Source organism: Daucus carota, chromosome 5 (genome assembly GCF_001625215.2).
Source record: "Daucus carota subsp. sativus chromosome 5, DH1 v3.0, whole genome shotgun sequence".
Classification (NCBI taxonomy): Eukaryota; Viridiplantae; Streptophyta; class Magnoliopsida; order Apiales; family Apiaceae; genus Daucus; species Daucus carota.
Genome location: NC_030385.2, coordinates 34670551 through 34691848, shown reverse-complemented (window position 1 = coordinate 34691848; position 21298 = coordinate 34670551). Strand labels below are relative to the sequence as shown.

The 21298-nt window shown below is 36.3% G+C and overlaps 4 protein-coding genes and 1 long non-coding RNA gene across 10 annotated transcripts; 2 read left to right on the top strand and 3 right to left on the bottom strand.

Annotated features, from left to right (window-relative positions):
- Positions 1 to 2758: 2758 nt before the first annotated feature.
- Positions 2759 to 6463, top strand: LOC108222243 (probable LRR receptor-like serine/threonine-protein kinase At3g47570). 3 transcript variants are annotated; one of them, XM_064093380.1, is made up of 3 exons: positions 2759 to 5325; positions 5504 to 5589; positions 5771 to 5910. In XM_064093380.1, the coding sequence occupies exons 1-2, from the start codon at positions 2928 to 2930 to the stop codon at positions 5545 to 5547; spliced, it is 2442 nt and encodes an 813-aa protein (XP_063949450.1). In that variant the 5' UTR covers positions 2759 to 2927; the 3' UTR covers positions 5548 to 5589; positions 5771 to 5910. The 3 variants fall into 3 exon arrangements, with proteins under 3 accessions (XP_063949450.1, XP_063949449.1, XP_017251650.2); XM_064093379.1 differs by having other exon boundaries at positions 2761 to 3195; positions 3319 to 5589; positions 5771 to 6463; XM_017396161.2 differs by having other exon boundaries at positions 2762 to 5589; positions 5771 to 6463.
- A 526-nt stretch (positions 6464 to 6989) lies between these two features.
- LOC108223922 (uncharacterized) lies at positions 6990 to 9327 on the bottom strand. Its single transcript, XM_017398395.2, has one exon. The coding sequence runs from the start codon at positions 9198 to 9200 to the stop codon at positions 7215 to 7217; it is 1986 nt and encodes a 661-aa protein (XP_017253884.1). The 5' UTR covers positions 9201 to 9327; the 3' UTR covers positions 6990 to 7214.
- Positions 9328 to 9997: 670 nt separating this feature from the next.
- LOC108223597 (uncharacterized) lies at positions 9998 to 12201 on the top strand. Its single transcript, XM_017397920.2, has one exon. The coding sequence runs from the start codon at positions 10096 to 10098 to the stop codon at positions 12010 to 12012; it is 1917 nt and encodes a 638-aa protein (XP_017253409.1). The 5' UTR covers positions 9998 to 10095; the 3' UTR covers positions 12013 to 12201.
- Positions 12202 to 14007: 1806 nt separating this feature from the next.
- Positions 14008 to 15661, bottom strand: LOC108222215 (uncharacterized). Of its 2 annotated transcripts, none has more exons than XR_010292059.1 (2): positions 15211 to 15661; positions 14008 to 14241 (listed from the first exon to the last, which is right to left on the bottom strand). It is a non-coding gene; the product is annotated as an uncharacterized LOC108222215 (long non-coding RNA). The 2 variants fall into 2 exon arrangements; XR_010292058.1 differs by having other exon boundaries at positions 15393 to 15661.
- Positions 15662 to 18112: 2451 nt separating this feature from the next.
- LOC108223541 (F-box/kelch-repeat protein At3g06240-like) lies at positions 18113 to 21295 on the bottom strand. 3 transcript variants are annotated; one of them, XR_001807274.2, is made up of 3 exons: positions 19917 to 21295; positions 19745 to 19826; positions 18113 to 18380 (listed from the first exon to the last, which is right to left on the bottom strand). XR_001807274.2 is itself a non-coding variant. In XM_017397864.2 (2 exons), the coding sequence occupies exon 1, from the start codon at positions 21046 to 21048 to the stop codon at positions 19945 to 19947; it is 1104 nt and encodes a 367-aa protein (XP_017253353.1). In that variant the 5' UTR covers positions 21049 to 21295; the 3' UTR covers positions 18113 to 18491; positions 19917 to 19944. The 3 variants fall into 3 exon arrangements, 2 of the variants coding, with proteins under 2 accessions (XP_017253353.1, XP_017253351.1); XM_017397864.2 differs by lacking the exon at positions 19745 to 19826 and having other exon boundaries at positions 18113 to 18491; XM_017397862.2 differs by lacking the exon at positions 19745 to 19826 and having other exon boundaries at positions 19917 to 21294.
- Between the last annotated feature and the right edge of the window lie 3 nt (positions 21296 to 21298).

Genomic DNA, 21298 nt, shown 5'->3' with positions numbered 1-21298 from the left:
ACCTGAGAGGTATAACCTTCACAATTTTCTCCATACAGCCACCATATAATGAATACGAAGAAGTAAATTTTTCTTTGCAATTCCAACTTAATAAGAGTTGTTTATTTCTTTAAATTAACATTCTTTAGTATATGTACTAGATATTTTTGTTATATCATTTGTGAATATACACACACACACACATAAATATATTTATGTTTGAATCGCAACAAAGAAGAAAAAGACTTGTCTTCCATACCTAGATCACGATAATTAGGGGGTTTGTTGTGATGCTCAAAGTAAATTCATACAAACAAGCACATGCGCCATCAGATCCCAAACAGATACAAGCAGATCTGGTTTGTACTTTTTACCACTTTTAATTATAAGGATTTTCTGTGATTATAAAATAGATACAAGCAGATCTGGTTTGTACCTTTTAACACTTTTAATTATAAGGATTTTCTGTGATTATAAAATTTTAGATACAAGCAAATACCTAAATCACGATAATTAGGGGCGTTTATTATGATGCTCAAAGTAAATTCATACCAACAAGCACCTGCGCCATCAGATCCCAAACAGATACAAACAGATCTGGTTTGTACTTTTTACTACTTTTAATTATAAGGATCTTGTGTGATTATAAAATTTTAGATCCCAAACGGATACAAGCATATCTGGTTTGTACTTTTTACCACTTTTAATTATAAAGATCTTGTGTGATATAAAATTTTAGATACAAGCAGTTTGTACTTTTTACCCTTTTTAATTATAAGGATTTTGTGTGATTATAAAATTTTAGATACAAGCAGATACCTAGATCACGATAATTAGGGGCGTTTGTTCGTATATGATTCTAGATTCCTATGTGATTTTAAAAATGCGACAATTTTGTAAGAGAAAATCTAACTAGTTAATTAAGAATGTAAAATTTGTACAATATTTAAAAAAAAATTGGTAAGGATTTAATATTTGAAATTTTTTATTAATATTTACATTTAGTAAAATTAATTACCTATTAATCTCACTAATACTTTTTAACATACTGAAATACGACACTAATTTTGTTATTCTTAAATAGTGAAATTTCACTTAAATAACGCTATATATGAAAATCTATATCACTCATTTAATTGCACCCAGTTCCTCGTGTAATTGGATGCCTAGTTATCTTATGTTTGGCATCATAGGAACAATAATATCTTTGACTGCACTATATATTTCGATTAATATAAAGTTTTATTTCAGATGTTATTGTGGACATCCTCTGAATTCAAATATATATGGCATAATTTCAGCAAATAATGAAGAAAATACTCCAAAAATGTACTAAAGAAAAGGCATCAGTTGCGTGCTGGAATCAGTGTCACAAGCATATGTACTCTGCAACTCACCAAGGAATGTAGTGCGAGGGACAGTTGTATGATCATACATATCCCACTGAGTTTGACTTCTATCTGTGCAGCCATGCTGGACGGCAAGGAACGAACATTCCCTGTGGATGCTCTATTGTCAGTAAAGTCAAGGATCATGCAGTTATCTTGGGGACCTGGCACACTAAAATCTGCTGGGGTTAATTATGCAGTAGTCTTGACGACTGCTAGATGTTTTAACAGTTTTCTCCAATGCGAGATGACTCACCCGTAGCTGGTTTGAATTGTATTTTTCTGTTTGTCTTGATGACAGCGAGATGACTCCATAGTAGCTTTTGAATGCTTTCTAACTAGGGATCAGATCTGTGTTTTTGTGAGAAAGGACTTGGTCTTTTGACATTTTCAGTCTCCCCTAGCAAAATGCATTCATGTCCTATATATGTTAAGGATACTTGTTAATTGTTATATGAGAATGTCATCTAATAATATATGGAGTTTAAATCAGTGCAATAAATCATATAGCAACTAATAATTTAACTTGAAACTTTTTTAAAGTATGTGATGATTCCACGAAATAAAAATGATTAAGTTTATGATAATATAGGTGGAGTAAACTTAAAATATGAAAACGGACTAAGATTAACTTTCATGTACGTAACTATTTCTAAAACACATACTCGTCAAAAATTAGCACAACTTTTTTGATATAATTAAAATCCCTATAAAATTTGAAAATTTTGATCATTCTAGTTAAAATATTTTTTAACGAGATAATTATAATAATATATGATTTTCTATTTAATAGAACCCTTCATACTAATATACTCTAATAATAGTTGTCCACTTTAAAGTGGTCATTTTAACCAACTTTATATCACATATTAAAATTTACAATTAATTTTAAAATGAGATATCAAAATAGAGTATATATAGTATTTAGTGATATAATATTTCTTTCTTATTTCTAATTATATATTAAAATGCAGAGCCTTAATTTAATTACCTAACCATAGGTGTCGTACGGTATCCGGCTAAGATGGTATGAGTAGTTGATATCATAAAATTGGTTGAGTTCTCAAATCAATATATTCAATTTTCAAGAATTAATTAAATATATTAATAAAATTATTATTACAATATAATTTTGCATCATTATAAAATTTTGTGTTAAACATTGTATTTAATTACTTAACTAAATATAAAAATATGAGAAATAAAATTCATGATCATACCCTTCTTCATACATCTTACCCATAAAACTTATATCTCATTGCAAAACGTCTCACTAATCTACCCCTTAAAAGTTGAACAACTAAATTAGAAAGTATAATGAGCTAGCATAGATATAAGAATGAGTGCTTATGGTATACAAGAAACAGTCTTGACAAGCACTTCTATTATAGTTTTATATTTAGTCTTCTTTGGCAGATCATAATCGCCATTTAATATGTGCTGATGATCTTTGAACACGACTTGGCCTACAAAGTCGTTGGAAAGACATCATGAATGTTGTATTTATGTCCATAGTACTTTCAGTAGCAATACTTCATTGCTCTGTTTTATTCTACAACCATGATCTTCCCGTTTATCATTTCCTGTTTACTAGTATCAGCAACACCGAAAATATTTGTATTTGCTTTTCGAAGCAACGACACTGATCAGCAGGCCTTGCTTTCTTTTAAGGCTTCTGTAGATGATCCGTCGGGTGCCCTGGACTCATGGAACACTTCGATGCACTTCTGTCAGTGGAGGGGCGTTACGTGCAGCAGCAGACGGGAGAGAGTAATAAAACTAAATATCTCCGACCAACAATTGGGGGGCAGATTGTCTCCACATATTGGTAATCTTTCGTTTCTCAGAGGACTTTACGTCTACCAGAACAACTTTCATGGCTCGATTCCAAATGAAATTGGCCTATTGTTTCGCCTCCAGTATCTTAATTTGAGACAGAATTATTTCACAGGTGGATTCCCAGCCAATTTGAGTCATTGTACAGATATTAGAAAACTTAGTATGAGTAACAATGAACTTGAAGGAAAACTACCCACCGAGTTTTCCTCTTGGTCTAAGCTTGACCGGTTTGATGCTCGAGTCAATCATTTCACAGGCTCAATTCCACCTTCGATAGGTAATGTATCATCCCTTCTTTTTCTTGATCTAGCCTATAACAATTTAGTTGGGGGCATACCTTTGGAACTTGCACATCACACAAGTTTACAGTTTCTTAATTTAGGAGTAAACGGTTTGGGAGGTCTGGTTCCGCCTTCACTTTACAACAGTTCGTCGCTCTATGTTGTTGGTCTAAACCAGAATGTATTAGAAGGGACACTTCCATCAGATTTAGGCTTCACCCTTCCGAAGTTGCAAGGCTTTTATGGCGAAGGTAACCTGTTCTCAGGGCCACTTCCACCGTCAATAGTTAATGCGTCCAATCTTGTTAACCTTGACATCTCGGCAAACAGTATTACTGGACCTATACCAATCAACTGGGATAGCCTTCCTAATCTTGAAGTGCTAGGTCTGGGTCAGAATCCACTGGCAGACTATTCGCAGCTCCAAGACTGGATCTTTTTCAATTCTCTGGTAAATTGTACCCTTCTAACTTACTTGGACTTCAGTCAGAATGGTTTAAGAGGGAAGCTCCCCAGCTCAATTGTAAATCTCTCCACCACCATAGAGACACTCTATTTGTTTGGAAACCAAATATACGGAACCATACCCCGTGAAATTGGAAAACTTGTCAACATGAAAGACCTTGGGATTGCACGAAACTTTTTGACAGGGACCATTCCAGATTCAATTGGAGAGCTATCACAGTTGGGTGAACTAGATTTCGGTGCCAACAACATATCTGGAGTAATTCCCACTTCTATTGGCAACATGACTCAGCTAGGAGTACTCAGTTTAGAGTATAATATGCTCCGAGGAAGCTTACCTCCTCAATTATTTAACATCTCAACTATACAGGAAGTGTACCTTTCTAACAATAGTCTTGGAGGAATAATACCTGCGGAAATTGGGTTTTCTTCCCAATGTTTAATTCTTTATTTGGACCAAAATCTATTCACAGGACCCTTAACATTCAGCATCGGAAACTTGAAACAATTGGTTACACTAGATGTTTCGAATAACAGGCTGACAGGAGAAATACCCACAACTCTGGGTGATTGTGTGATGTTGGAGGGGCTGTACATGGAAGGAAATCTTTTTCAAGGTAGAATTCCATCTTCTTTCCAAGCTTTGAAAAGTCTTCATTTTTTAGACCTCTCGAATAATAATATATCTGAGGATATTCCAAATATTTTTGATGGGTTTCATCTGATCGAATTCCTCAATCTTTCCCACAACAAACTTGGAGGTGAAGTGCCAAGACAAGGTTTGTTTTCGAACATCAGTGCTTTTTCAGTTGATGGAAATTTACGGCTTTGTGGAGGTATTCAAGCTCTGCAATTGCCTTCTTGTCCCGTAGAGGTCTCAAAGAACAAGAAAAAAACATTTTCGCTGAAAATCATACTCCCCCTTGTTCTTCTACCCCTTGGTATCTTAGCATGTCTGGCCTTAATCTGTTATCGACGTCAAAATTCAAAGCAGCTTCAGAATCATGTTCTGGAATTGCAAGAAAACCAGTACCTCAAGGTTTCATACCAAGATCTTATGTTGGCTACAAATGAGTTTTCCACAAACAATATACTTGGTGAAGGAAGATATGGTTCAGTTTACAAAGGAGTTCTCAAGTCAGTGGAACACATAGTTGCTGTGAAGGTTCTGAATAATGAAGTACATGGAGCCAACAAGAGTTTTATCGCAGAGTGTGAAGCGTTGAGTAATATTCGCCATAGGAATCTTGTCAAGATCATCACGATATGCTCTAGTACTGATTTTAAAGGGAATGACTTCAAGGCATTGGTTTTTGAGTTCATGACTAATGGGAGTGTGGACAATTGGTTGCATCCAGGCCCTAACTATCAAGGTAATAAAAGAAACTTGACATTACTCCAGCGAATAAATATTTCAATTGATGTTGCACTTGGACTGGATTACCTACATCATCACGGTCATGAAAAAATCATTCATTGTGACATAAAGCCAAGTAATATTCTTCTTGACGAGGATTTTGTTGCTCATATCGGTGATTTTGGTTTGGCAAGGTTTTCTTATGCTACTAGAAATGACATCAGTCAAGCACAGATGACTTCAACTGGTGTAGGTGGAACAATTGGATATGTACCTCCAGGTGACTTTTGAAATTAAACATTTCCATCAATTTTTATTACTGTTTTATAGTATTTTTTGACGCGACAACTATAATTACCTAAATATCTCAAGGAGTAAATGTTTTCAAACTTAGAGAACTACACTGTGTTGCAAATTGTCATTTGTTTTTTGCCGATTTTCATACCAATTTACTTATGCAGAATATGGAATGGGTGGGGAGACGTCTATAGAGGGAGATGTGTATAGCTATGGAATTCTTCTGCTGGAAATTTTCTCTGGGAAAAGGCCTACAGAAAGCAGCATTGTAAAATTCGATGGTGGTAATCTTCATGAATATATCAGGAATGCACTCCCGTACAAAGTGATGGACATTGCTGACCCGCGGATTTTACTAGATCAAGATGAACATGAATTGAATGTAAATCAATCATACAGCAGGCCTACCTTAGAGGTATGCCTGGCATCAGTATTTGAAGTGGGCATACTGTGTTCACAAGAGATGCCACAAAGACGCATGGACATTAGTATTGCTATTAAGCAGTTACATGCGGCAAGAGACAAGCTTCTGCAAGCAGTACCCTAGATGAGAGTGGCATCAGTACTTGAAATGGGCATATTGTGTTCAGATTGTTGCATGCTCTGCAGTATGGACCTTCCCTGTTTTCTACAAGAGTGGAGTGAGTTCCTTTGCTCTAGCATCTCCCCAGCCGGTGAAACTGATATTAATTTGGTCTGCAATTTATAGTGGATAGTCGCTGCACCACCGCAGTTTTTGTCCCGTTTTGCTTCAGCTAATCTGAGGCAGATTGTACCATATACCCAGACTCCACAGTAAAAGCATTTTTGGGTGAAAATTGACTTAATTGCAGCTTTTTTCTTCTTTTTTTCCTTAATACTTCTTACTATTTTGTGACCAGAGCTTGAAATTAGTGGAAAGATGGTCTGTATATTTGTTGCCTGCTTATTAATAGGAGATAAGAATGTAAAACATGGAACTATAACTACAAGTCCATAACTATACATCTGCTAGCAGAATCTATAGATGAGATTGTAACTTGTATTCCTCTGCAAAAGAACAGTTAGATGTAGCACAGCTGCACAGGGTAAAAATCTACCAAAAACGTAGGAAACTGTGGTTCTATTAAGAATTCTCGTACCTTTGTTACAGCAATTATAGTATTTTGAAGGAGAAAATGGCATAACATTAACCAACTACGACTTTAGTCCAATTCTAAGTGCAAGTTTAACAAACAGGTTCAACAAAGACAGAAACAGCAAAACGAATTCATGATCATGAAAGGAACAAAGAAAATGAAGTACAAGCTATGCACTTCAGAAACTAATAATTATGCTGTTGTTCCGAGAACATCACAATGGATGAAAACCTTTAGTTAAAATATTATAATAACACGTGACGCATAAATCGAATTTATCAAGTTCAATGATAATTATCCTCCAATGTAAATATAATCACGATGAAACTAAGATCACATATGATATATTATATTAGTATCACCCACTTCTGTATCATCTCAGCCTGTGTTTTTCTACTACTCATAACCAAGCTGGAAAGCTTATTATAGAAAGAACATAAAGGAGAGCATACAAAAGAACTCAAGTGCAATAGGAGAAACATGTTGTAGATTAATCCACCACAACAAGCTTGCTGTACTCCTCACCACCAATAGCCACTTCCATAACACTCTCAGGGGTCAGAGTACCTCTATCCTCTAAAAACAGAGTCATTAGGTTTTTTGAATATCCACTAACCAGTGCGACCCCTGGCTTGTCACTTGGAACTGGTGTGGCCTTTGAATCTGTCAGATTCCAGAATACAATCTCTGGCACACAAGAACCGTAACCTTTCTCTGTATACTTCCTGGTAATGGCCTGGTAATCCGTTTCCCAAATGTTCTCTGAGATGTTATCAAATTCCATACTACTGAACACAAATATTTTCTTAATCATCTGGTCCTCTTTCAAATTTCCTTTCTCAGCCACTTTGAGTATCACATCAAACACTTTTTGGAAATCAGTGTTCGATTCCACATTCAGGCGCCTCATGAAATCAACCTTAGATCTCAAATCCTCCCCTTCAACTTTCTCAAGCTTGGGATTGGTGCTAAACGTAATAAGTTTCCCGCTCCAAGGCTCCTCACTCAGCTCAGATACTAAAACACCAAGAGCCAAGCATACATCCAAGAAAATACCTTCCATGTTACTTGAAACATCACACACTGCAATACAATTCTTCAATTTTCCTTTGCTGGACAGATCATTCACTATCCTTTTCCACTGAAGCTCCGCCACTTCACCTGAATCCCCATCGTTTAACGCCGCTATTATCTTATGAGGAAGCACTGCACCAGCCGCAATAGTGGCCTTTCCGGACTTAACATTCTCCAAATACTCATTAAACCTCAACATATCATGCTTCAAGAACTTCTCCTTGTAATTTGTCATTGCAACTGAGGCCACTCGATTATAAGGGATGGAACCCCACTCACTCGCCCCCATATAAACTTCAGGCAATTGCAAAGCTTTCCGTAAAGGAACCAAAACTTGCTTCCTCAACCTATCACGCACACGATACGCATAATGTGCATCCTCCAATCCCTCATATTCATCATACATTTCTTTCGGAAAAACCTTCCTAGCTATACTCTCACACAACAACGTAGACTTATCAAAACACGAATTCAAAGACGGACACCACTTTGCTGCCAAACTAATCCCATTCAATTTCCCCGATTCAAGCAATTTCATATCCATCTTAAGACAATCAGCAAAAAAACCAGAAATAGTCTCATACAAAATCCTATAATCCGGATCACGCACATACCTCATAACAGCTTTCCTCGACATAACAACCTTCTTCTCCTCCCTAACCTCCTTGGCCTTCCTCATCTGCTTCTCAATTTTCTTCTTCTCAGCAAAAACCCTAGCCTCTCTCGTCCTCCTCCGCAACACATCATCACCCCTCCTCTTAATCTCATCAACATCCAAACAAAAAGGCCTATCCATCCCCCACCCATCCGGATCACCCCCACCTCTCCCGATACGCGTCCCCTTCCTCGGCATCCTCCATTTCACACTATCCCCATCCTTAGCCCTCGCCGCCTTCTTTTTAAGCCCAAACTCCTTCCTCTCAAACCACTCAGCATCCTGCACCAACCTATGCAAAATCTCGGGCAAGTCCTTAAAATACCCAAACCCCACCAAGGCCTCCACGTTTCTCACAAGCGTCTTGGGATGAAAACAATGCAACCACAACAAGGCAGCATAAAACCCCTCCTTATTCCCCTTCCCAGAACCCCTCACCCCACGAAGATTACAAACAAGTTTCAAAGTAGTCAACGGGTCAAACCCCCAAGAAGACTCGAGATAAGTGATCAAAGTATGTTTGGGAGTGGACGGAACAACTTGGAAGAAGAAATCAAGACATGGGTTGGAAGAAGTGAGGTAGGTGCGTGAAAGGCCTCGAGTGAAGCCTTTGCGCAGAGGGGGGCTGGTTGAATTGAAGGAATCGAGAGCTGGGTTTTCACCGGAGTTGTGAATCTCCGGCGGTCCGGCGAGGTAGATGGTCGGTGGTGTTTGGGGAGACTCGGTCATCAATGTGTCTTCAGGCATTGTGAATTTGGGACAGACACAGAGATCAATGATATTCAATAAAAATTCAATAAAAATGTGATAATAATAGGAAAAGTAAAAATAAAGTGAGAAAGAAAGTTGTTTACTTCCTGGGCAAGGTAAGGAATACTTTTCTTCGGTGGAGATGTATTGCAAGGAGACTGGTCCCAGACTCCCAGTCAACACCGGCTTCAATTTGTGGATTCAATTAATTGTATTTTCTCAAAAACAATCAAAATACAACTCAATTTTGAATTGTATCAACTAAAAAAACTCATTTTTGAATTGATAATTATTGCTATTTATTTAAAAATGTAAAAAATGACATTTAAATCTATTTATCTTAAAATAAAGATTTCACGTATCTTTTTTCTATTATTTTCCGATTATGGGATGAATATCTAGTGATCAATATTATAACAGTTTTTTAATATTTTAATATTTTTTAACTACTAGAAAATTAGTTAAATATAATAAAAAGTATCATATTTATTCATCTAACTACCATAATAATACATGAGATTGCTTAAAATATCTTCAATATTCATGCTCGAATTTTAAAAAGAAATTTTTTGATGTACAATAAAATCTGTACATAATAATATTTGATTAATTTTAAATTTTTTTTTGAAAACATTTGATTAATTTTAATTAAAATGAATCTATGTATTTATATCAACAATTTTATGTTTTTACAATTTAGTTAAAACATTTAACATGAATTATCATGTTATTATGAACAAATTTACTCTATATAATTTATTAATTTTTGACGTACTCTTTTGAGTATTGAACAAGCAAAGCCTCAGCCCTGTATCTATTTATATATCTGTATCTATACAGAAGATCATCTCAAGCAAGCAGCACAAAACCCTGATCAAGCCCACCTTCAACAATGGAATCTCTTTGCTTGGTGGGGCCCCCTGAGATCAAGAACCCCAAGCCCTCATCATCTCTAGCCACCCCAGAATCAGCAAATACAGGTAACCCTTTTCTTGATCTCTTAAATTCAAACTTTAATTCCATCACTAAACCCCTTAATCCACCAATAACTAAGACTGAAAACTCTTCTGTGGCTTACTCCACTAGTGGAAACCCCTGTCTTGATTTCTTTTTCCATGTTGTTCCTGATACCCCGGAAGGGTCTTTAGTCCAAAGCCTCGAAAAGGCTTATGACCATTCCCCCCTTACTGCTCTGAAGCTGGTTTGTAATCTTCGGGGGGTTCGGGGTACTGGAAAGAATGATAAGGAGGGGTTTTATAGGTCGGTGCTTTGGTTGCATAAGAATCATCCGAAGAGTTTGGCTTGTAATGTTGGGACTATTTCGAAATTCGGGTATTTTAAGGATTTGTTGGAGGTTTTGTATAGGATTCTTGAGGGGAGTGATGTGAGGGAGGTGGCGAGGAAGGCGCATTCTAGGAGGAAGGTTGAGAAGCAGAAGAAGATTAAGAGGTTACGGGATTATGGGAGCTCTGGGAGTGGGGGGATAGAGAGGCCTTTTGGGAGTAAGAGGTGGGGGGATGGTGTTAATAAGAAGAAGAGTAAGGGGGAGAGTGAGGTCAGTAAGGCGGCATCGAGAGAGGCTAGAGTTTTGGCTTCGAGGAAGAGGGATGCGATTGAGAAGAAGGAAGCGAAGAGGCGGAGGGAAGAGGAGAGGATTGAGAAGGCTAAGAGGGCGATTACTAGGTATGTGAAAGACCCGGATTATAGGTTTTTGTTTGAGAGGGTTTCGGATTTCTTTGCTGAGTGTTTGAAAAGTGATCTTGTGTTGTTGGAGTCTGGTAAGTTGAGGGATATTAGTTTGGCTGCTAAGTGGTGTCCGTCTTTGGATTCTTCGTACGATAGAGTTATGTTGTTGTGTGAGCGTATAGCAAGGAAGCTGTTTCCGAAAGAGGAGTATGAGGATGGTTTGTTGGATGCTCATTATGCTTATCGTGTGCGTGACCGGTTGCGAAAGCAAGTGCTTGTTCCCCTTCGCAAGGCATTGTTAGATAGGCAGAAGAAGCCAGCCAAGGAGTTGAAGGCAGGCGGGGAGGGGCAAAAGAAAAAAACCGGTGAGAAGGGAGGCTTTACTAAAGGGAAAGTGAGTGATGGTTGGTTCCCACATGAAATAATTGGGGGTGTTAACTATGGAAGTGGGAAATTAGCTGAGAACCAATGGAACAGAATGGTAGAAAGATTATCCAGGAAAGGGAAATTGAAAAATTGTCTTGCAGTTTGTGACATATCTTCTAAAATGAATGGTGTTCCTATGGAAGTGTCTGTGGCTTTTGCTGTGTTAGTATCTGAGTTGAGCGAGGAGCCTTGGAAGCGTAATATTCTCACATTGAGCTCTAAACCTGAACTACTCAAGGTGGAGGGGCAAGATTTAAGATCAAAAATTGAGTTTGTACGGGACATGAAGTTGGGAGGAAACCCTGATCTTCAGAAAGTGTTTGAATTGATACTGCAATCAGCTATGATTGGGAATTTGAAGAAGGACCAGATGATTAAAAGGGTGTTTGTGTTTAGTGACATGGAATTTTATCAGGCCGGAAACCAACCAAACCATAGGGAAACAGATTATCAGGCCATAACCAGGAACTTTGCAGAGAAAGGTTATTCTCTGCCTGAGGTTGTATTCTGGAACTTGAGGAATTCTAGAGCAACGCCTGTCGTAGCAAACCAGCCAGGGGTGGTGCTTGTTAGTGGCTATTCCAAAAACTTGATGAATCTCTTCTTGGAAGATGATGGAGCTGATATGAATCCAGAGAAGTTCATGGAGAAGGCCATTGCCGGTGAAGCGTATGGTGAACTTGTGGTGCTTGATTGATAGATACTGTTTCTTTTATTTGCTGCTCTCCAATTGAATCTTCTGTTATGATATAAATTACCTATATAATCATGTCTAAAAAACTTAATGATGCATCTGTAAGTTGCCAAGTTTTATGCTTGGACTTGGAGTTAAACATCATATATTAGAACTTTTATGCCAATGGAGTGCATAGCTTTTAAGGCCTAATTATTTGTTGCAACTGTTATTAAATCTTCATCTGCTTATTATTCACATCGTATTTGAACGAGTATTTAAGTCTTATCAAATTTTATGCAAGAGCCAAGAACTAGAAAGCTTATGAATTTTATTTCTTGTGCTGAGCAGAACCCTCCGGGTGGATCTCTGTATAAGAACAAAAATTAGCAACACAACTAATTTTTAGGGTATCTAAGACCTAGAATAATCTTGAACTAATTTTTCATAATGACATCAATATGAAAGATTGCTACTTCCTACTTATGCTTTCGACTGTTTGTCTGATGTATATTGGATCTGTTTTGTTGCCCGAGTTCTGTAGTAAGTTCGATGATGGCCGGTTACCTGGTGGTCAAGAATTCCTTTCAGGCTATTCTTCAGGATTATCTGACCTGCAAAAATTGGTCCTATATCTAACAGTTGTATGCTTAGTATCATAATGATAATTATGACCTTAGCAAAGAAGATCCTGCTGTGTTTTAAAATAATATTAATGAAGGCAACTTTCTTCCCCTGTAACCCTTTGCTCTAATAGGTTGAACTATATATTTGTTTTAGCCTTACGGCTTTTTCCTTGCTTCTTATTTGTACAGATCCATGATCAAACAAACAATGACTATGAACTTGAAATCCATAGAAACTTGACTAGATAATCCATCAAATTTATGTTTATTATTATATTTTTAATAATTTATAATTTATAAGTCATCCAAACAAGATCTGAATCAAGTCATAAATCCAAGTCAGTATAAATCACAAGTCAATATTTTAAATCGAACGTGGCTCAAGCTAAATATAGGGGGGTTGAAGTTGATCGTCGCAAGTTACAGGTTCACAGATGTCGAATACATTTGAAATACAACATCAAGATGATATCATGATATCATCTCTCCATAAGAGATAGAAACACATCAATCCCTGTCATAACTCATAAGTTTTATCACCTGAAAGCTTGAAATGATCAAAAACACCCTTCTTTTTTGCTTATCACTTACAGTTTAACAATCAAATGTTTCAAATATAATAAGTTGGGTGGAATGAGAGATTAAAACAAATACTTACATATACTGATGATGGAGGCCTATTAAACAATGGATGCAGGGTATTTGCCCCTGTAACTTTTGGCAAAAAAAAAAAAAAAAGTGCACCTTCGGAGATGAATGGCGGTATGATTGGACAGGACATTTATCAAAGGCCATTGACCCGGCCGTGCTTAACGGTACCAAAAACCAAACAGATGTAACTCCAGATTGAACTCAACATGAAACCAGCCGATCCTTCTATAGGTTAAACGGTTAAAATATCGGCATGTAATTGAGAAAGATGGGATTCAGTATACCTCGCTGTAAACCAATGGTTCAAAAGACCATTGCAACCAGACCTTCAAAATCTGGGGCCAAAATAACACCTTCCACTAACAATAATTCACTTCTTGTGGAAATGTTAATGGCGTCAGATGGAGAAGCTTCATGTAAATTTAAAGTGAGAATCAAGTGAAGACAATGGAACTTGAGTGCAAATTACGCTTCATTTTATTACAGGTATGGAAATATGACAGTTAGGGTGGTCTTGATTGTAACATTAAGAAATTCTTTAGGATATTTAGTATGTTTAGGATCATTTATGCAAATGATATATTTTCACTTGCTGGAGTAATAGTGTTATAGTGATCAGCATAACTAAATCGAATTCGGCACTAAAATTCAAAAGCGCTGGATACGAGTTTTTACTCCAGATATGATCAAACAACCCCATAACCATCAAAAATGTTAATAAGCCACTACTATAGCCATAATATTCAAAATGTTAATTAGCAGATACTCTAGCCATTGCAAGGATATACATTTAGTACTTCCGTTACTTACAAGTTAGAAGAATGCATATGGCTATATAAGTTCCAGTAATAAGAGTCGAACATGAGTTCTTACACTTAAATATGAAGCATAAACCAAACAAAGATTGCAATTAATCTGCAACTAATCATACTTCACTTGTCATGTTGAGCGTAGCTTTTGGTTGTTATATAACATCCTGCAACAGGCAAAAGCATCAAAATTAATACCCTGTGGATTGAGATGCTTGATTTACAATCTCAAAGTAAGGACTCGTTGAAAGCACAAGAAAATTGTGACAAACTTAATTCATCTGTAAAGGATAAGCATAGCCACATTTTAAATAGTACAAGTACACTAAAAAACAAGGAAATATGTAGGCATGCTCCTAAAACCATTCTCAAGACTTGATACCAGTTTGTAACAAGTGACTTGCCCTAATAACAAACTATTAAGCAGGAAATGATAAGGTTTAAACAATTCTGCACAGGTTTCTTTCTTGAGACTTGAGTATCACCAAAATAGTACAGATCAGCACACAATTGTTCATTGTTGTTGAGTCGCTCGACTAGTCGCGACTAGTCGTCGACTAGTCGAGCAGTCGCTAGGAAGAGGTCGACTGGGCAGGTCGACTAGGTATTTGTCAGTGTTTCGCCCGACTGGTGTTCGACTAGTCGACCCAGTCGACTAGTCGGGTTGACTGGAAGACCCAGTCGCTCGACTATACTTTAATTTTAAGTAAAATAAATAGAGCTGAAACAGAGTTGATAAAATTCAAATGATACAGTACAGATAAAGATTAGTGAAAGCAACAGCTTGAGAGAGCGAGATGAACATGGAAAATCATTAAAGAAAAATCATTCCCATTCCCCAGACCAAAATTTATCCAATTCGCCAAGTACTTGGGTGATACAAAATGTAATAAATCAATATAAGATAATAAAGGCACCAGTATATTATAATGGAACACGTGTCCGGTAAAAGCACATTCACGGAAGAACTTATAAGCAACTTGCTGAAAACAAGTATGGAATTAACTATTTCTATTGGAAGTTCCAAGTAATTGGAATTTTAAAATGCTTAGTTAGGAAAAATTGTTTGGATCACATATAAGTACTTAAGTTCATCAGAAGTGGAACTAACCAAGAGGGATGAGTATGCAACTTACTGTAAGATGTGGGTATTCACCCTTCCCATACATTTGTCAACCAAACAACATTTCTAGTGAGCTCTTCTTAGGAAGTTTAAATTCTGGTACTCAGATGTCAGCCGAACAAGCACTATATGTAGAATTTAAAGACTATACAACCAAACAACAATAAATTTCAAAAAAAAGTGTTGTTAAGTTACCTCTTGATGTTTTTCTGTGAGAGTGATATAGTTAAACTTTTTACTCCACTTGCTGAAAACCATCAAGTGTAACAAGTGTCTCCATGTATTTTAAAGTAGCACGAACACTCTCTTCTCTTGGTCCATAATCTTTGGCCTCTCTCTTTTCAGAGTTATACAAGATGTAGTGAAAGATGCGATCATCAGTGACACGTGTAAGTCCCCAAAATAGTCCAGCACCCAAATAACAAGGTGACAATACAGACCACCCGTATTCCAACGCTACTAGATTAATGCTGCATTTCTTGGACCAAGACACCTGGTGAGAAGCATCATCCAGCGTCCATAGATCATATTCACGTCCATTACCATCAGACTGAAAGAACAAAGCAACAGAACCTTCAAAATCCAAGAGCCTAGACATCTTTTGTTGATTGGATCTAGGAACGGAACTAGTCCAAAAACCTCTTTGTGCAAATCAAAAGATATGAACTCATTCACGTTGTAGAAATAGACTACACCTTTTACAACGACATGATAACCCCAATATATTTTGAGGTTTTCCAGAACAGGATCTTCAAAGTTTCTCCAACTATCCGCATTTGCCGAATACACGAAGACTTCTGGTACTTTAACCTCAGTCCAAGTTTTGTACATAATACAAATAACCTTGTAGTCATTAGAAATAGAATCAAAACCAAAACCCAACTTATACTGCAATTCGAATCGAAAGGGACCAGCGATTCTCTTGTACTGCCTAATAGACGGATTCCAGAGGTAAATACTATTCGAGATATTTTCCACGCAAACAATGCCATTACAGGAGCCAACAAGTGGATATGCAGAGAACATACTTGGCATAACAAGACTATTAATTTGTACAGGAAACATGTCTAGTGTCGTTAATGTACCTTCCTTTTCATCTCCGAGGGCATAATCTTTGATGATTAGCAAAGTATTAGGGTTATTCATGGCACGCTGGAGTTGATATTTCACGAAATAAGGGTTCGAGATGGTGGATAGCCATGGCTTGCAAACGGACTTGCATATCAGCACTGATTTTACGGGAAGTCTGACGAGTATTTCTGTGATCATTCCTTCGGGTAAGTCGGATAAGGACCTCACGGATCTCTTTGTCGATGAGCAAGAACAAGTGTAAATTTGTACTCCCTCCGTCCCACCCAATTCTTTACATTGGGTTTGGGCACGGAGGTTAAGAAACATGTATAAAGTAGTGGAAAAGAGAAGGAAAAGTGGGTGAAATGATGGGACCCATTGATTTTTAATATATAAAAGGGAGTTGGTGGAGTAAAAGTAGTATGAAAAGGAAGAAAAAGTGAGAAAGTGGTGGGACCCATTAACTATTTTAGGAAAGTTTTGTGATGTAAAGAAATGGATGAGACGGCCAAATAAAGAAACTGTAAAGAATCTAGTGGGACGGAGGAGTATTGGGGAGAAGAGAGGCGAGAGCTACGTTGGACTTCTTGTCTTACCTTATACGCTTCAATTTTAGTTTATCTTTTGAGTTATCCGTTTCAAATTTTTTATTTTGTCCGAAAAGGTTCAACTTTACGTTTCCATGCATTTTATATACACAAGTTTGATGGAGTCGTCTGACAAAAAAAAAAGTTTGATGGAGTCGTATTTTAATAAAAGGTTGTCCAGTAGACACATGCTAAGCACGAAAATTCATAAATTTTGTGTGTTTTCATTGGTGTGATTGGTGTGAATACAGGAGGGTCATCATTATTAAAGAAGTGTAAATCAATCAAAACATATGAAAACTATCAAAATTTATGCTTATAGTGTGTTTCATGGACACACACTAGAAAAACTATTTTAGTAATAAGAGAATCAGTTCTTGTAATTACAAAAATAAACTTAATTTTATAGCATTTTGTTACCACTTGTAGGATGATTATTCTTTAAAAAATTCAGTCAGTGTTATATTAATTCATATATTTCATCATAATTTAATAAATATATAATCATTTGGAAGGGATTAAGATATAAGTATATATTTTACGATCATAATTTTGACGATATTAATAGATTTGATTGGAGCTGCCTTTTTATTGCTATTTTTTTTTACAATCTTTCAATTTGTCACAGATTTTTTGTGTTAATAAATAAAAGTAATACACATATATACATGTGTAGAATTGACATAAATTTTTAAGCTCTTCTTTTTTAAGAACTTTTAAACTACTTCTATTCATAAAATGTATATTTTGAAGTTAAATACATTTTCTACTTTAGATTATAAAATGATCTTTTTATGTAATAAATTATTTTATTTTTATAATTTAATATATCTTCGCTTTATCCAAACGGGCTCGTAAAATGAGACCACCCGACACATTTACCAGAGTATCAAGCTCTTTAGCTGAGTTTGAAAATCTGTTTTCGAGTTTACAAAGACAAAAACAACTTCATTTTACTACACAGTAAAAGATTATGTAGTGTCAACGTTCAATTAAACCTGCAAGTTTAAAGTGAGCATCGAGTAAAGACAATGGAACTTAAGTGCAAATTACACTTCATTTTATTACAGGTATGAATCATGGCACTTAGGGTGGTCTTGATTGTAACATTAAGAAATTCCTTAGAATATTTAGAGAATTTCAGGATCATGTCCACAAATGCTGTTTTTTCACTTGGCTACCTAATAGTGATCAGCATAACTAATTTAAATACAGTACAAAATTCAAAGACACTAGATGTGAGTTTTAACTCGGATATGATCAAACAACCCAAAACCATCAAAAATATTAATACCATTCAAAAACGTAAACAAGCAGGTACTCTGGCCATTGCAAGGATGTACATTTAGTACTTCGGTTACTTATAAGAATGCATCTGGCCATATATGTTCCAGTAATTAAAGTCGGGCATTAAGTTCTTACACTTGAATATGAAGCATAAACCAAACAAAGATTGCAAATAATCTGCAACTAATCACACTTCACTTCTCATGTTGAGCGTAGCTTATAAATGATATATGACATCCTGCAACAGGCAAAAGCATCAAAATTAATCCCCTATGGAATGATGCTTAATTTACTTTCTCCAAAAAGGGCTCGTTGAAAGCACAGCAAAATCATGACACTCTTAATTCATCTGTAAAAGATAAGCATACCAGGCCACATTTTAAATACTACAAGTACACCAAAAAACAAGGAAATATGCAGGCATGCTCCTAAAGCCGTTCGTAAGACTTCCTTCTAGTTTGTAACAACTAACAAGTGACTTGGCATAATAACAAAGTATTAAGCAGGATATGATAAGGTTTAAACAATTCTACACAGGTTTCTTTCTTGAGAGTTAAGTATCACCAAAACAGTACAGAGATCAGCACACAATTATTTATATAGTTTAGTTTGTATGAATATATAGAGCTGAAACAGAGTTGATAAAATTTAAATGGTACAGTACAGATAAAGAAAAGTAAAAGCAACATCACCGGTTAATAATTACAATTATCATCAAATCATCAATTTCATTACAAGGTAAAACATAGCAAAACTAAGTAGATTTTTATTAATTGACAGGGCCAGCATACTTCTTATGTAAAATTTATACACAGAGGCAAGGGCAAAAAGCAAGGCTCTACAATTCATAATTTTAAAAACTATTGCCTGACTTTCAATGGCTATTCTATTATGTGGCTAAAAAATATTCATAAGCAAGCCAATGAAAAAAGAGAAGTTAATAAAATGCTCCATCAACAGTCTTCAAAAAAAAAAAAAGGAGCCCAATGTTACAAATTTAGCAGTCCCGGAATCAAAGTAGTCACTCAAGAAACATTGAAGTCTAAAATTCACCACAAAACCAAAGCACGTTTCACTTGACTCACCCGACTCACAAGAAGTACACTGCGGTGAAGAACTTACAAATGTTTTAATTTTTAATTGACAGAAATCACAAACAGAGCCCTCTTTCAGACTGTCTTCACATGGACGAAACATGGCAAACTAAATTAACGTTCACATTTTAAAAACATGGTATCATACACACACACACACAAACTAATTACAACATACAAACCCACACACATAGGTTGTCATGGATAGAAGAATTGTTAATTTATCCAATTCACCGGGTACTTGGGTGATACGAAATTTAATAAATCAATATCAGATAATAAAGGCACCAATATATTATAATGGAACACATGTCCCGTAAAAGCACATTCGCCGGAGTACTTGTAAGCAACTTGCTGAAAACAAGAATGGAATTAAATTCCTGTCAAAAATTTTTAAGTACTTGGAATTTAAAATGCCTAGTAAGTAGGAAAAATTGGTTGGGTGACATATAGGTATTTAAGTCCATAGAAGTGGAACTAACCAAGAGGGAGTGAGTAAGCAACTTACTGTACGATGTGGGTATTCACAGTTCCCATACATGTCAACCAAACAACATTTTCAGTGCGCCTTTCTTAGGAAATTCAAATCTCTGGTTACTCACATGTCAATCAAACAAGCATTATATGTAGATTCTAGAGGCTACACAACAATAGATTAAAAAAAACTTTTATTAAGTTACCTCTCGATGTTATTTCCTCGAAATTGATTTAGTTGGCATTTTCCTCCAGTGGTTGAAAACCATCAAATGTAACACGTGTATCCGTGTATTGTAGAGTAGCAAGAACACCCTCTTCTCTTAGGCCATAACCTTTGGCCTTTCTCTTGTCGGAGTTATACAAGATGTAGTGGAAGATGCTATCTTCAACAGGGACATTGACATCGACAAGTGACAGTCCCCAAAACTGTCCTTCACCCAAATAACAATGTGGCATTATAGAGCACCCATATTCCTCGGTCATTAGATTAATGTTGCATTTTTTAGACCAAGACACCTGGTGAGAAGCATCATCCAACGTCCATAGATCAGATCCTCCATTACCATCAGAGTGGAAGAACAGAGCAACAGAACCTTCATAATCAAAGATGTGTGACATCTTTCTTGGATCTAAGCTAGGGAACGGAACTAGTCCAAAAACCTCTTTGTGCAAATCAAAAGAGATGAGCTCATTCCTGTTGTAGAAATAGAGTACACCTTTTGCAACAACATGACAATCCTTGTATATTGGATTGAGTTTTTCCAGAACAGGATCTTGAAATTTTCTCCAACTATCGGCATTTGCCGAATACACAAAGACTAAAGGTATAACGGCAGTCCATGTTTCATACACAATACCAAATACCTTGTAGTCGTTAGAAATAGAATCAAAACCAAAACCTAACTTATAGTTGAATCTGCATCGAAAAGGAGCATCGATTTTCTTGTACTGCCTAATAGTCGGATTCCAGAGGTAAATAGCATAATTCGAGATATTTTCTAAACAAACAATGCCATTAGAGTAACCAACAACTGGAAATTGAGAGAACATACTTGGCATAACAAGACTTTTAACTTTAGGAAACATGTCTAGTGTCGTAAATGTACCTCTCTTTTCATCTCCGAGGGCATAATTTTTGATGACTAGCAAAGTATTAGGGTTATTCATGGCATGCTGGATTTGATATTTCATGAAACCAGGGTTCGAGATGGTGGATAGCCATGGCTTGCAAACGGACTTACATATCAGCACTGATTTCTCGGGAAGTCTGATGAGTATTTCTGTGATCATTCCTTCGGGTAAGTCGGATAAGGACCTCATGGATCTCTTTGCCATTAAAGATGATGATGAAGAAGATGGGTAATATTCAATTGAAAAGCTGAATGCAACTGTGCTAGGGTTGGGGAGCAGGGATAGCTTTAATTCGACTTATTGTCTTACTTTATACGCTTCAAATCGTGGAGCCTATTTCAACGCCGGACTTCAAACCATTTTTCATATTAACCGGAGAAATATCCGTTTGTGATAAGTTGGAAGTTATCCTAAAACTGAATCAAAATTAAAATCACTGTCGATATGTTTTCAT